This window comes from Diabrotica undecimpunctata, chromosome 5 (assembly GCF_040954645.1).
Source record: "Diabrotica undecimpunctata isolate CICGRU chromosome 5, icDiaUnde3, whole genome shotgun sequence".
Lineage (NCBI taxonomy): Eukaryota > Metazoa > Arthropoda > Insecta > Coleoptera > Chrysomelidae > Diabrotica > Diabrotica undecimpunctata.
The window spans coordinates 155094028-155111573 of NC_092807.1; the positions used below are offsets into that span (position 1 = coordinate 155094028).

The window sequence follows — 17546 nt, forward strand, 5'->3', positions numbered from 1 at the left end:
CACTATCTGAGTAAGGTACAAGCTTTTTATCACAGGTTAATAAATCAGTCTCTTCTTCGGCAGTTTCATCAATATTCGAAAATAAACGGCTGTCAATATTCAAATTTAGACTTGAGGAAAACTGAAATCCACAATGGCATCATCATCTAGAACAGAACTAAGCATTTGGAGTTCTTGTTCATGGTCTTTTAGTACAGGCTATAAAAGAATATCATGCTTTAGCGCTTCATTGAGGACCTCATTTTCAGTGAAAAATGAACCATGGTTTTTATTATTTCCGCTGGATTCCTGCACATTGCTTTTCTGATCTTCTTAAATGGATTGCAATGCAAGATTCATTATTTTGTGCCCCCGAGAAACCATTCTAAAAACCATTAAAAAAAAGAAGTAAGCGCCATTCAAATGTTAGTTTTTTAAAATAATATTAATATCAAAATATAATCTTAAAATTAAAAAAAAAGAAAACTAAAGTATATTCGTTTACCAAATTCCCATCAGTAAACATGAGCACGTGTTGATATTCGCCGTCTCATTCGTCAAGAGGCTATAAAAATTAATTTATTACCGTAAGCGAGACATATTCTCATGTTACAGATCCTAACTTGCCATCATTTTAAATTCAAATTGTATCGTGTTGATTTTTAAGTTAACTATATTGTGTTATATTTATGTTATAGTTATTGTTAAGTTATTTACTGGTCGTGTTATTTTTTAGAGTTTAGTTTAATTGTGATATAATGATTAAATTTCAAGAAATTCTTACACTAACAGTTTCAAAAGTAAATATTTTTAAAAATCATATGATACATAGGTCGTACATCAGTACGACCCTGTTTGGCTTACACGTGGTTATGTTGACGATTGGGAATTTGTAGAATGAATAGGGTTTATACAACAAAGTCAATATATATTTTATTTAGGTTCAAACCTTATTTAAGTCGGTTAAGTAGTAACTTTTCTATGACAAATCTAAGTCATAGTGTATTTTAAATGGCCAAATGGCGGTTAGATAAACGAAAAATTTTTTTCTGAAAAGGCCTAACCGACAGTCGGTAAAATTGTACATTCTTATGGTATATTATGATTTCTCAAGATAAATAATCTAACTAAACGCTTAACAAAATAATAAATATTAATATTTCAAATTATTGTTAACGTTATTGATATAACCACGTTTTCAGACCCAAGACGTAAGCACCACCTTCCACTACGGATCTTGTCGCTTACTGATTTCGGTGTCTCATCTTTTAAGAAACTCGTTTGGCGGTTAGAAAATTCAAAGCTTGTTTTAGTCGAGTTGGAATTTTTTACAGCTGCGTCATTTTAATAGTCGATAGGACGTAAAATGTATTTTATTTTGATACCAAAACATAAATTTATAAATTTTGGCGCTTATGCCTTTTTGTCGTGACGCCATCGATATTTTTTGAACACTGCTTTGATGACAGCATAGGACGTAAGAGATCTATTTTTATAACCTTCATTTATTACGGTGATTCCTCTGGAGTTGTAGAATTTAAACAAATTGCTCAAATAAAATTATCCAAATTAGCCATTTTAATTTTATTCAAGCAGTATTTAATCCTCATTTAATTGAGTATATAAATAATCAAAGCATAAATATATTGCATTATAAAATTTTATAATAATTGATCAGAATATACTGTTGAGTCACATATTAAACATGTATATGAGTACAAATTTCAACAACAACTTTCTAACTATATACAGCTTGTTGTTAAAAAGCTGATACGACTCTTAGTAAGATTTGATCATTTTGAGTAGTGTATTTGATTGGTATGACATTATATTATATTTATGGTGACAGGCAAATAAAAAAATAACAAACAAACAACAAACAATTAATTACATTATGTTAATTCATAAATTTTAATAATTATTGAGGTCTAAATTTTGATTATTTTTAATTCCTGCAATTTATAGAGTACATCAATGACAGTCGTTACATAAAACAGGGTTATTGTTATTATTTTTTTTTATTAGTAAGGAATAAAAGAAACGACTTAACAATATATTAAAGCAAAAATTGTAACGAAATACTCTCGTTCCCTCGAAAAAATCGAGGGAACAAGAAATTCTCGAAAGAAAGCGGGGGTCTGGAAGAACAAAACTATACTAAATTTATGTATTTAAAAATATAATTAATATTTTGTAATATATCCATCAGCATTGATAACAGCTTTTACTCTTCGGTCCATCTACGTGAAAGGAACTATGAAATTATCTTCCTCAGAGAGCTCTTCCCACACCTGTTGTATACCGTGCCATAGCTCTTCAGCATTTTAAGGTATAAAATTATGCCGATACAACCGTTTTATAATAACCCACCCACACATTCTTAATTGGGTTTAAATCTGAACTGTAGCTGGTCCATAGTAACGTTTCGATGTTGTAATTCTGAAGCTACTGGTTTATTATATTTGCAGTGTGAACAGGACAATTATCTTGTTGGAATATAAAATTATTTTTTGGATACAACTGTTCTACACTGGGAAACATGATGTTTTCTAAAATATCCAGATATGTCTGCCAAACACACCCGCCATAAATACGAGATACCATTTCCATTCCTCTAGATGAAATCCATCCCCATACATTGGAGCTAAAATAACCATCTGCTCGATATCTCTAACAACATATAGAGTATTAAATATATTATTATCTGGTATATACACCCCAATTTCGCCCTTTGTGAAAGACTGAAAAATGTTCTCAGCAGTTTTTTTTCCCAAGTTAATGGCACTGGCAAAGCCAAAAGGCCAGTCATGTTTTCTCATAGTTCTATCATCCATTTCCATTGTTTACATTATAGACATATTAATATTTTATACATGTTAAATTGGGATACAATAATTTTAGTGTGTTAGTACATGCCTAAATATTTTGGTTACTTATTTTCATTTTTATTGTTTTTTTTATATAAGTCTATATAACATTATAACTTTTCTTTTATTTTTATTGTTAATTTCTTTTTATAATTTTTTTTTATTGTTTAATATTACTCATTTATTGATTTGATTTTTTTTCTGTTTACAAAGTAATATTAGTAGATTTTACATACTGATATATGATGTTGTAGATACTATTATCTTCTAATGTCAATAGATTTGAAACATTTATTGGAAATTTTATTATTATTATTGGAAAAATTTTCTCAACTGAAAATATTGGACTGTCCCAAAAATCTTGATTTTGTAGCAGATGGTTTAAAGTAAATATATGACTTGATTGCTTCTGTTGTGGCGTAAGAGCTTATTTTTTTGTTGTTGTCTTTCTTCCCGGAAACTGTGATAATTCTTGCAGTTTTCGCATCTTCAAAAGAGTTTCTCTTCCAATCTCTCCAAAAGCGTACGATCCTTATGAGCCTTAGATATTTTTCGAAAGTTTCTTGTTCTCTCCATCTTTTATTACTATTAATTAATATTAAAAACTGTTGTTCTGCTTACGTTAAAATGGTTCGCTACGGCAGATAGTCACCATCAACAGAATAAATTTTTTGACATATTTTAAGATGTGAAAGTGACAGTGACAGTACGTAAATAATAGGTATTTATCCTTTAAAATATACTACTCAATATTCTACAAAATACTCTTTAAGAGTCAGTTTTTTTAGGAACCAGCTGTACAAACAATCCATGCATATTTACTATGTTTTGTGTAATATGAACTGATAAGTGAGTAGATTATTATAGGTTTAAATTTTATTATACCATAACTAGTTTATTTCACCTTAAAAAAATAGTGTTCGTGTAAGTAACTAAAATTTAATATCGCTGATATACAGTGTGTAAAAGCCAAATGGAATAAATTCATTATTTAGGTTACTCTACATATTTATAAAAAATCCCGAAACATGTCAAATTTAAATTATAACTTGACATTCTTTAAAGTGAAAATGCAACTCCTACCTTCAACCCCCTTAGAATGACAGGTACAACCCCAATTTTTAAAATAGGAAGTAAAGGCGGCTTGTGATATATCGTTTGAAAGGTCGTTTCATTCTCCATTCAAAAATTGTGTCGCTTTCAAGTTTATTAAGATTAATTAAGATAAAATAAATTAAAATCATGTGGTTACCGAAATTCGCTACAATACAATCAAAAACTAAAATTAAATGCAAAACGTAATAAAATGTAGACCACGAAAAAGAACTATGAATGTTAATGAAGTAGATGTTCAAAATTTTCACCGTGAACGTCTTGGCAACATTCTAATCTCAAATAAAACTGTCTTCTAACATTATTTAACATAACAGGCGTTATCGACCTAATCGCAAGCGTTATTCGTTCTTTTAAGTAATTTAAATCAGAAGGTTTAGTTTTGTACAGATGGCTCTTCACATATCCCCATAAAAAAAAATCTAATATTGTAAGATCAGGTGATCGCACTGGCCATTCAATCGATCCTCGCCTCCCTATCCACCGATTGGGAAATAAGTAACCATGCTGATCTTCGAGTTACTGCCGGACATTAAGTTGGTAATGTGATAGTGCTCCATCCTGCTGAAACCATATAGTATTCGCTGGAACTTGAGGGTTTCCTGGATCAGGATATAAATTTGCCAACGTTGGAATGACATCATTTCGAAGTAGTGCCAAATAATTGTTGCTATTCAAGTTGCCCTCAATGAAAAAGGGACCAATGATATTGTTTCCTACAATCCCTGCCCAAACATTAACCTTTTGAGGGTATTAAGTGTATTCTTCTCTCATCCAGTGAGGATTTTCCGTGGCACAGTAGCGGCAATTTTGCCGATTAGTATGACCGTTAAGTGAAAAAGTACACTCATCAGAAAACATAACGTCTTCTAATTGGATAATATTGTTATCCAACATGTCCATCATTTGCTCACAAAAAAAAGTTCTCCTATCAAAATCGTCTTCCATGAGCTCCTGAGTAGGTATCATCTTATAGGGATGCAATTTATTTTCTTTTAATATGTTTACTATCGATGTATGGCTAGCATTGAATGTAGTGGATGCCTGTCTACTAGATGTATGTGGATTTTCCTGAAACTCAAGCAACACATCTAATTTGAGTTCATCACTCAGTTCATTGGCAGCTGCTTTTTTTATCTGCTTTACATGACCAAACTCGCGAAACTGCTTCTCTATTTTACTTATTGTTCCTTGGGATATAGGCGGTAAATTAGGAAATTTCTCATAAAATAGGCGAGTTACTTCCTGTTGTGTTCGGGTGTTATCTCCGTAACCAATCATTTGTAAAACTGTTATTTTATGCATTTCCGTTAATCTAACTATTTTTCAGAATTGAATTAAACGAACTTTTTACTTAAATTAAAATACTGACAACTTAAATACAACAATTTACTAATGCGTGTTAAAATAACGTTGCCACGGAAATTCTTTAAAGTTTTTTAATGGTTACCATCTAAAAATGGTTTTTGTTCACTTTCTCATTATCAAGACCTAAACGGGAAATAAGTTTTGAGTATATTTTAGCGAATTTCGGTAACCACATGATTTTAATTTATTTTATCTTAATAAACTTAAAAGCGACAACATTTTTGAATGGAGAATGAAAAGACCTTTCAAACGATATATCACAAGCCTATACTTCCTATTTTAAAAATTGGGGGTTGTACCTGTCATTCTAAGGGGGTTGAAGGTAGGGGTTGCATTTTCACGTTAAAGAATGTCAAGTTATAATTTAAATTTGACGTGTTTCATGATTTTTTATAAATATGTACAGTAACCTAAATAATGAATTTATTCCATTTGGCTTTTACACACTGTATAGTAAAAAATAAAACAAGATCCAGTTTTGCGGCATGGTTTAAGTAAATGGTGACAATGAAATAGTCAAAAAGTAAAAGTCTAAGAAACAGATAGCACTATCTAACAATTGGCAATAACAAACACGTCGCGTATATACCCCTACATGAATGCCGAGCTTCCGATCGTTTCGCCGCTTATAGTAGTACGATTACTCGACATAAAGTTCGTCATTATTTTATATACCTCATCACAAATGTGGTTTTCTGTAACAATTTTGTGTATTTTATTACGTAGACCTAAGATTTCTAAAATGAATTTCAAATTATAAATACTTAGTACATATTTTAGTAATACTTTTTGTTTAGTTTATTGCTTAAACATAACTAGAATTCTGTAATACTAATCATCGAATACTTTTTTGTTTAGTTATTAAAAATCGTTAAAATGATCATCAGTTCAACTAGTTTTCATTCATCTTTGTTTTGTTATGTAATATGTAACTTGACACTAAATATTTCTATCAATGTATTAGATGTTTTATGTGTTTTTCAAGTGGTGGAATGTACGAAAAATCTACTTTGTATCTACTAGACACAAACAGTAAAGTTTGGGTAACCTTCTGGGTAAGGTTACGCGAGTCTTACTAAACAAAAATACGCCTATATTCTAAGAAAAACCAATTTTGAAAAAAATTATGACTTCTTAGAATTTAAAAAATATACGATTTTTTGTACAGACTGTTATCATTGTTTAAATGTTTATATATATTCCAAGAAATATACCGAAAAATACTTTTGCCGGTGCGCACTTTCAATGCCAGGTGACATTTATTTGCAATTTCTTATATAATTTAACAAAGAAAATATATGTTTTAAATCATTGTCTTAATTATAGGTATAAAATATTTTTATGTTAAAATCAGTGATTTAAATTACATATAAGAGAATTGCAGGATCTTTCAAGTTTAAAGGTAATATACACAAAAGGCGTGCGTCTACAGTTAAATTTTTTTTAATGCATATTTACAATCTACTCATAAACACTTCTTCTTTTTCAAGTGCCATTTCCGCGGCGGAGGTCGGCAATCATCATAGCTATTCGGACTTTTGAGACGGCTGCTCTGAAAAGTTCATTTGATGTACATCCGTACCACTCTCTCAGGTTGCGCAGCCATGACATTCTACGCCTCCCTATGCTTCTCTTTTCTTGGACCTTTTCCTGTATAATCAGTTGGAGCAAGGTGTATTTGTGTATTTCTCTCCACGTGTAATATGTCCGAGATATTCTAAATTTCTTGTTTTTGTTGTATTAAAAATTTCCATTTCTTTGTTCATCCTTCCCAGAACCTCTTTGTTTGTGACGTGTTCTGTCCATGATATTTTCAGAATTCTCCTGTACACCCAAAGCTCAAATGATTCCAGTTTTTTTATTGATGTCGCACTCAAGGTCCAAGATTGCATTCCATAAAATAAAGTCGAAAAAACATAGCACCTCGCCAACCTAACTCTTAGTTCCAGTTTTAAATCCCTGGTACATAGCACTCTTCTCATTTTGTTGAAATTTGCTCTAGCCTTTTCTATTCTTATTTTGATCTCCTGATTGTAATCATTTGTGGAGTTAATCATTGTTTCCAGGTATGCATATTTGTCCACTTGTTCGACGTTGGTTCCGCTTATTAGAAGATTCTCGTTATTTCTTTGAGTTTTCGATATTCTCATAAATTTCGTCTTTTTAACATTCATTGTTACACCATACTCTTTTCCATACTCTGCTATTCTGGTCACCAGTCTCTGAAGATCTTCAATGTTTTCGGCTAAGATCACAGTGTCGTCCGCATATCTAATTCTATTCCAGCTGTTTTACCCTCAAGAGCTTTTTTTAGGACCTCTTCGGAGTAGGCATTAAAAAGAATCAGCGACAATACGCATCCCTGTCTTACTCCACATCTAATTTCAATTTCTTCTGACAGCTGTTCGTTAACACGTACTGTTGCTCGCTGTTTATAGTATAAATTTGATATAATCCTGAGGTCGTTGTAGTCAATCTTCTTTGATTTCAGGACATTCATTAATTGTTTATGTCGTACTTTGTCGTACTTACTCATAAACACTACATTGATTAATTAGTAAGTGTGATGACAATATTGACTTGACTTGGGTACCGTCCAGCGGCAGTTCTCCATTTTCACCTATATAACCAGGTCTTCTGGCCAAGTCCTTATCAGTCTTCGTTCCTCCATTGGTGGCTGATATAATTCACGGATAATTAATTGTTGGCTTGAAGTAATATGACATCTTTGAAGGTTGGTACTCCCAGGACATTGTGGATGGTTACATGGCTCACATACCTAGGGCCGTTAGCTATCATACGCAGAGTTTTTGTTTGGAAGGTCTGCAAAATTTTTGTGTTTGAGGTGAGCTTTTGGTCCAAATGCAACCCAAGATATTTCATAACGCCTCTAGTAGAAATAGTGGCATTGTTTAGACAACTTGTGCTTAAGTACGATTTCTTGTTGTAAATGTGATTGGGGCTAATTTTTTGTTTTGACTTTAATTTTTTATTTTTTCAACCAATTCTCTAACGTGTGTAAGTTATTTTACGTAAATAACTAAAACGGCTGTATTATTGGCAAAAGTCGCCACTGTGACGTCATCTGTAGTAGGTATGTTAGCAGTAAAGACTAGGTACAGGAAGAGACCAAGGACACTTTCCTGAGGAACTACGGATTGGATTAGTAGGATAGGTTGGTATTGGTTAGTATTGGATAGGTTGTGAAATTCGTTATTGATTTTTACTTAGAACAAACGTTTGTTAATATAGAACTTCAGGATATGGTACATTTCGCTGGGCAGTTAAGATTTTAATTTATTAAGCAAACTGTTGTACCAAACTTACTCAAAAGCCTGCTGAATATCGAGAAATACTAAGGTACACATAATCTTTTCTTCCAATCTTTTCTTGATTTTATTTACTATTCTATGCCACTGTTGGATTGTTGAATATTTTTGATGGAAACCAAACTAATGTTTGGGTATTATGTTCTTGAGAGGTACAGTTTTACTTATTCTATTTAGCAGGAGTGTTTCAAATATCTTGGACTCCAAGGGTAACAAGCTTATCGGACGATAGGAAGGTTCTGCAGGAAATTTACCCAGCTTTCCAGTCATTATAATATGAGCATATTTTTACTGGATTGAAAAATGGCTTATCTGCAGCATTCTATTGTAGATAATAATAAGTATGAGAACTGCTTTCTTGGATAGATTTTTAGGATTTTCCCATCGATTAAATAGAATCTTTTTGTCATATGAAAATATTAAGTAAGATAAGTTGTTCAGTTTTTCCCAGTTTTCCATTTAGATGGTCCTTTGTGTTTTTTGTTTTCATACAAAAATTTATTTTTTCTTTAGTATTTGTTTAGAAAAGTTAAAATTTTATTTTTTGTATAAAATTGTTCCTGAAAAACAAACTTTTCACTTTATAATCTTACAATATAGGGAGAAGTATTCTAGTTCTTTGTTAGTTTTTTTGACTTTATTCGCACCTTTATATGCTCTTTCTCCAGTCTTCGATTTCCATTATCAATTATATACTTCAGATGCTCTCGTTTTCCAAGTTCTTTAAAATTGGCCATCTATTTTCATCATGCTAAGTTTATCTCTTCCATTATTCTATCGCTAACCTTACACCTCTAAAGAATTTTCATTTGATATTTTTCTACTAGTTCTCTATTGTTTTTTCCTTCTTCTGATATGATTATAATGGTGTATAATACAAAATATGCAAACAGTAAGTACTATTGATCAAATTATATGTGTAGATTTTTGCTGCCGTTGAGATATTTGCCTTTAATAGTGTCTTTTCACTACTCTACTGCCCTAGGTTAGTTTTATATTCCCTATGATCTACATACAATAGGTATTTACTATCGTACAAGGTGTTCAAATTTTTAATTCACCATCTTAGATATCATTCCACCATTCGTTCCCCTTATAAAAATCTAAACACGTCAATCTTTTTTTATTAATCTCCTCTTTCTTTATGTTCCTAAAATATAAAATAACACTTTTAAGTCATGAGCATTAAAATTTTATTAACCTTCCGTCGGGCGCGGTCTTCAAACCAAAAGAAATGGGTGTATCAAATTACGCGGCTGTTTACGCCTCTTATTGTAAACAAGAACAACTTATTTTAATACTGTGCCTTTAATACATGTCATTTATGTATGTAAGTACATAACAAGCTTAAAAATACATTCCAATACAAATCATTAACGCAAAAGGTCTCTAACTAACTTTGTCTAAAATCTGAAGTAGTACTCGTAAACAAGCATAAAGTTTTGTATTATACCCTTCCCTCTTTTATCTCATCTTGTGGTATTTTTATAAATATCTGACTGCAAATATTGCAAAAGCTGTCTATGTAAATCAGACAAATGGGTTTCTTACATTTTTTGCAGTTATATTTATTCAAACGTCTTTATCCAATGCATGTATGACATCTCTTTCGTTTTCCAGCATGTTCATTTTCTGTTTTTTGTTCTTTTTTTTTCTAATGGGACAAATTATTTTAGACGTTGTTGCAGGCCGATATGAATTCCTGACGTTTCCGAACTTCTTCTAATATGAGGTAAAATTAGTGCATGAGACAAATTTTTCAAAAATTTTTTTCTTCGAATATAATTTTGATAATTGCCAAAATATATAACCTCAGCCTTGATTTCACCCTATTAAGCAGAACGAAAAATATCACCATGGGCCAAGTACGAACATTTCTAGCTACGTTATATAAGGCACACAATTTATGCGTTGTGTCAACTCAACTACTGCGATTGTAAAAGATGACCATAGATGGCTTCTTATTACATCTTCATGAAGACTTAAAGCCAAAATTAGAAATTTTTCTTTTCTGAGAACGTAAGAAACGAAAGTGCACCCATTTTTGAAAACAAATAAGCCACTATTGATAGATTCCGTCTTATTTTTAAGGGATTCTGGTGGAATTTCGACTTTTTTTTTTCAACGTGCCAACGTGAAAAAGGTTTTTACGTCGTAACTCACCTATTATTGGAGTACTTGTTAACATTTCCTACTGTTGTAAGAATTCTAAAATGGCATGAATTACTGCAATTTTGTCTTGCCAAGAAGTTTTTGCCATTCTTGCAGCACCTATTATACCTTGTAATTGGCGAACAAGATTCTGTGGTTTTGAACAAACTCTTTGTGATAAGGGATTTTTATTCTATTTTATTTTTTCTAAGAGCTTCTTTTCTTTACTTTTCTTTCTTAAAAAAAAGTTGTTATCATCTGCATTGGATCCATTGTAACCATCATTATAACTAGCTTCTTGCTTGGTATCTGAACCGCCGTGACGAGGTTTGACTTCATATTCTACATATGTACCATCATCATCAAAATCGTCCTGTGTATCACCTTCGTCGTCGTCAAACACCAATCTTTGTTGTTCTCTAACAACTTTAGGAGCCTCCAAGTTATATTTTTACTATAACTTGTCGTGATAAGCGTATTTTTGACCTAAAGCAAAAAAATTTGTTAACTTACAAAAAAAATTTCCAACCAGGCGCAGTAAATCAGTTTGATGTTTGATGATGAAGTAAGTGTAAATATAATTATGTGTTTTTAAATAAAAAAAGAAAAGGCAGTTGTAGTATAAAGAAATAGTACCTACCGAACTAATAAATTCCATAAATTTACAAAATTAATTTTGTCCCAGCTCACTTGGCTAAGTTAAATATTATCCCTTCTGGGGTATGCTCATGCGATAATATATCACAATGTGACATCAACCATATTCTTTTTAAGTGCGATAAACATAGGTATGAAACAGATCAGCTGTATTCAAAACTATCAGAACTTAAAATTCAGACTCCCATAAACATCACCCATTTACTCTCCTTAGATAGTAGAGAAGTATACGAACTAATATGTAACTTTTTATTTAAAGTTGGTTACATTATTTAAAAACTAATATCTTACATTACAATTCTGTGGCTAAAGTACTAGTTTCCAAGCCAACTCACCAAACACACACACACATACAATAATTGGCGCGGTATATCAAAATAAACAATATTCAAACATCTCCATTGTAGCAAAGAAAATGAACTACTAATCGATCACGTTATGTAGAATGAGATATAGGAAGCTACTGGTGACAATCATTCCCGACTCTTTACGAGACACACATACTGGCTACTAGCACAAAACATTTGTGTTGTATTAATTTGAACAGCTGCGCCAGAGGGAAGGTTAAATAGGTACCAAAAAAATTATGTGCTTTTTTTTCAGGTAACAAAAATAAAAAATGTTTAAGATTCTGTTTGAGCCAGTATGCAAAACATAAAACATCCCTGGGAGGATCTATGTATTAATAGATTCGATAATTCTGTAATTCTCTTATTTTTTTAGTTTTAAATAAGTGTATAGAGAAATTGCAAATCTAAGAAATTTTTCCAGAATTACGCTAGCATAATATAATTCCAACGGACAAACCAAACTGACGTGCCAAGTTTAAGAAAGTGTCACGTGACATATTTAGTTAAGCTTGTATATTTGTAAATAGGCTAAAAACCAAATGCATATAATATGATAAACTTGACAATTATTATATTTTCATAATAGTTGTCAATTGACATTTTTTTAAGTGTTTCAAGTTTTATGGTTAGATTTTTGCCAAATAAATAATTTAACCCCTACATCGCCATCGCGTTGAATTAGAATGGGGACGTGTAGTTTGCAATAATATAAATGTTTATATGAAAAATATACTGGAAAATGACCTGCTACTTATCTTTCCTTATATCTTATCTACAACTACATGAATTTTCATTTGACTATAATTATATTACATACAATTTTATTATGGAAAATAAATTTCTATTTCTTTACGCTTTAACAGTAAAAAAAATTGCAGTAATTGTATTAGTAAATTAAATATTGTCACTAATATCTTTGTATTTCTAGCTCGCCTACATTTTCTTAACTTTCAAATAGTCTTGCAATGAATTTTTCGACACAGTTTAACAGCACCTAGTCTATTAATATTGCAAAAAACACCCAATTTAAGGTTACCAGTTAAGAAAAAATAAAAGTAAATTACAACAGCGCAAAAGACAGAAGAAGTTACAAAACAGAATCATCTACATCAATACCTAAAAACCACTAGAGGCAATTAGACCTAAGATATTTAAATAAAAATTTAATTAAGTTGAAAATATACGGAAAGTTGGAGGACATCTTTAAAGGTAAGACTCCAGTAAGTATTTAAAGAAAATTATACAACCCAGGCGTATTTCCAGTTATAACCTATAAGTCTAAACATACTATCACTATAGTCAATGCGTATAAAAAAGGATATCACAGTAGAAAACAAAAACAAACATATTAAAAGGTAACTTAAAGACCAAGTAAAAAACTTAAAAATTTAGAACAGCGGGAGAAAATATTTATTATATAAATACATTCAGGAAAAAATAAAAAATTACCGGCCATTGAATACGGATCAACGATGCTAGATGAGTATTGGACTTAAAAACTGCTCGGATGGAGTCCCCGTAAATAAATAACAGGTCTTGTAGATCGCTGAGATCTGGGCACAAAATAATATGTAGAATGGAACTTACATAATTGGCATAAAATAGAAGTTTCTGAAGACGCATGGAAAATAGGCCAACGAAATCAGCAAAAAAAGTATCCTGTTTGTTGCACAGAACCAGTCAGGTAAACGACGGTTGTTTTGAGTATGAACCTTTGTAACAAAAATATATATGTTTCCTCCAGACAATTTTTTGAAGGTAATTAGTGATTAAAACATTTATGTCAAAAAACGGTAGATTTTTGCTTTATTTGGTCTATCAGCAAAAAGTACAGCAGTTCAAACAAATTTAAGACTAAGAAACATATAATACATATAAAAACTCCAAAATGCCAGTTTTTCGGTGTTTTTATCCTTATTTGGTGCTGAGAAAGATGCAAAATAAGTCAAAAATTGTGTTTTTTTTATAAATGATAATAACTTTGTAAAATATAAACATATAATCTTCACATTACACGGAATGCTGGTTCTTTAGTGCTCAAAATATGATTACAATGTTAAAAAGACAGGTTAAATATTTTATAAGTTAATTATTTGTTTTTCCAAAATTAAATTTTTTCGCAAGTATCAAAAGATTATGCAGTTATAGTAATTATTCGGGCAGATCCTGAAAGACAAAGATATATTTTACTAACATCATTTAAAAAAGATGAAGCAAAACAATTTAAAATATTGCAAAATCATTTTGCAAAAACATATCGATTTATGTTTATTTATATTTGACTTATAAACAATTAGAATAACTTTTTAACCATTGCTTACAAGAAAATTATTATTTCATACATAAAAAGTTGATATTTTTTTCACAAATTTAAAAGAAAAAAAATTGTAAAGGATAATTTGGGACAAAGTTAGCCTTTTTTTTTAATTTATAGCAGATATATTTATAATGATTAAGAGATACTATTAGCGTCATTTAAAAGGACATACTTGAAAGTTTTAATGTGCAAAATTCCAAAAAGATTGTCGTTTAATGGAATCATTTATTCTTATATTAAAACTTCGTTTATTATAATGTATTATAAGTAAAATTATAAAAAAATGTTTTTACTTTAAAATTATTTGAGTTATTTTAAGACGAGAGTTACTTTTTTACAACGGAACCTGCTTATTATAAACATAAGAATAAATTTGTTTAGAATAAAAATGGTTGTTTTTGTTTGTTAAAAAAGTGTTTAAATAAACAGCTCTCCATGGTAAACTTCGGATCTATATATCCTGAAACACAACGGCATATCAATTTGTTTATGAATATTTTAAATTAACATGTGATATAAAATCAAAACGGACTGGCGCATTTTGAAACTAATGGAATTAAGCTTTTAGCTCATTTTTTTTTTGTTTTTTTAAATTCGTTGTGCAACCTATTGAAAAATAGCCTCGAAAAATATTAAAATCGGCCTTTTTTTAGTATTTTTAATTGTTTATTTGAATTTTGCGATTAAAGTAAATATTTTTCGAAAAAAACACAAAAATAACTTTCGTCTTAGATGTACTCAAATTATTTAAAACAGAAATTTTGAAGGAAAAAGACATTTTTTTATAATTTGTTTAAAAATTATTGTTAAATAAATATTGATAAAAGAAAATAACAACAATTTAAACAAATTAGATCATTTATTTAACAATTTAATTATTTTAATATCATATATTAGTAATGTAGGCAAAAAGTTCGTACAAATTAAAAAAAAGAAACATCTAAATCCATAAACTAGAATCAGAGATACAGTTAGGGATAATTCATAATGTAGTGGACCTGGCGTAATCATTTAGTGACGTCGATCTACGAACGAAACGATAATTTATCAGGCATTGCTAAAAACATGCAGTTCTCTTCAGTGCGTTATCGTGCGAGACGTGCGTTAGTGAAATAGCTTTAATATTTTTATTTTTTATTTTTTTTGTGAACAATCATTTTTAATATTTTATTTTTTGGATCATTCTGATTAAAAAAAGTTTAATTGTAATTTTTCTCCAAAGTTGATCAATTTAAAACAATTTAAAACTGAAAAAAAAAAAAAGATGATTGAAGGCTCAAAAACACAATTATTTTTGAATTTACCAAACCTTGTTCCATCAGTTTCTGATACTTTAGTTTGAGCTTATTTAATTTAAAAACAATGTTTTTAGTTGTTTGAGGCCCTTATCACAACCTAAAAATGGATTTATTCAAAACTGTTTAATAAATTAGGACTACTTTTTGTATAAGCGACCTCTTGAACAATATTTTACGGTATTTTATGAAGGTGATTATAAAAAAAATCTCATGTGAATATTTTTCCCAAGGAATTCCAGGTTTTCGTCTCGTATAAACATATTTTGCTGAGTTTAGAACTAAAATCCTATTATTTTTCTATTATACATTGATTTGTTATTTATTTATTTGTCCTATAGATTTTTATCAGGTCTTAAAAGGTTAATCTATAATCCGAATTAGTGCAATGTAAATATTTTATATTTTTACACAGCAATTCTTATCGGTAGTGAAGACGAGAAGTCGTAAATTTTTATTACATCTTTCAATGTGAGATAAAATAAAAATGCGATGACTAACTGGAAGGTTTAAAATTAGAGAAGCATAATAAGTCATGTATATTGGAAATACTCGACATCATGAGCACGTGCAAATCCTACCCTGTCGCCTAATTTCCTATGAAATTAAAATGGTAAATGTTTTTAGTGTACATTTATTTTTTCGGTCATGCGTATTTACGAGGTCCACGAGGTCTTGAAACATCTTTAACAGCACCTTCCCCCTTCACTGTTCCCCCGAGTTTCAAAGCCGGTCGATTTTGAAGACCACATTTTGAAGCTTTGTAAAGGGTTCCATTAAAAGACAATATTTTTCGAATTTCGCACAATGAAACATTAAAGTGTGTTGTTTCAATTGAAACTAAGATCTCTTAATTATTATAAACAAATGTGCTACTAATTAAAAAAAAAATAACTAACTTCGTCCCAAATTCTACTTGGACAACTTTCTTTTTCTTTTAAATTTGTGAAAAATGGCAGGCATTATAAATATCAAAAATGTCGACATGTTTTTGCAAAAGTATTTTGCAATGCTTAAAATTGTTTTTTATCTTTTTCTTAGAATAGAATAGAATAAATTTTCTTCTTTTGGAACCGGTCGATGTAATTACTCTAAATGCATAATTTTCCAACATATTACAAAAAAGTTTAATTTGAGATAAACAAATTATATAAATTTAAAATATTTAAAAGTTAATATTTAAAAAGTTATTAATATTTATAAAATGCCGAAATTTTTGGCTTTCTAAGTAACGAATAATTATAGAAATATTTAATAGAAAGCTATTTTGAAGGCTATATTTGAAGTTTCTTAGTCTCAATTGTATTAAAAATACTTCCTTTTTAAATCATGAATGTGTTGCTTGTGTGAGTCCATTTCAAAAGGTAAGAGAAATAATAAATTAGACTTACTTACAATCAATTTAATTTAACTAATCAGACGACCGGTTTCGCTTTCTACAATATGCAAAGCACCTTCAGGTCACGATACAAAGTTAAATTAATGCTGAAAATAATAAACCCATATTAGGGTGTTGTCTAATAAAGGTAAAACAAAGACAGGTGATATAAATTATATAAATTACAGTAATTATGCCAATATTACATGTCTGTGGTTTTTAAAAACGAATAAAATGTTTAAGCAGACAAGGTAAGACCCACAACTTCCTTTTACTGATAAAGGAATAAATCGAAAATTTACCGTATTTGTTAATAATTAATTAATTCCAAAAAATCCACTGCACGAAAGATATAGGTTATTGTTACAGAGGTCCATACTACTCTAAACAACTGTCGTTTGAATGGCCAGATCAGTGTCACAGAAAAAAGCTTATTTCCCTGAACTAGAAAACTTATTTTTAGTTTAGGTTAATGTTAATTTTATTCTTGTTTTCTTTTCTTTTATTTCTTTCTGTTTCGGTATTTTGAATATTAATGCAAAGTTAGTTATAAGGTCGCTTATTTCATTGATTGCTAGTATTCTCACAATTTAATGGCGAATTTTTTCATTTAGATATAATTTTTAAAATACCTAATTAAATATTTATGTTTTGCGAAATTAATATTTGCTTTACTGTGACTGTGAAATTTTGTGATTGACTGAAGATAGTCAATAACAAAATTGATATTTAAAATTTAAAA

General features: G+C 30.0%; 1 protein-coding gene across 1 annotated transcript in view; it reads right to left on the bottom strand.

Annotated features, from left to right (window-relative positions):
- The window catches only part of LOC140442521 (uncharacterized), a 132813-nt gene that overhangs the window by 22837 nt on the left and 92430 nt on the right, over positions 1–17546 (bottom strand). Inside the window, exon 2 of the mRNA XM_072533586.1 lies at positions 11036–11233. Coding sequence (XP_072389687.1) covers positions 11036–11233 — 198 coding nt within the window. The remainder of the gene's footprint in view (positions 1–11035; positions 11234–17546) is intronic.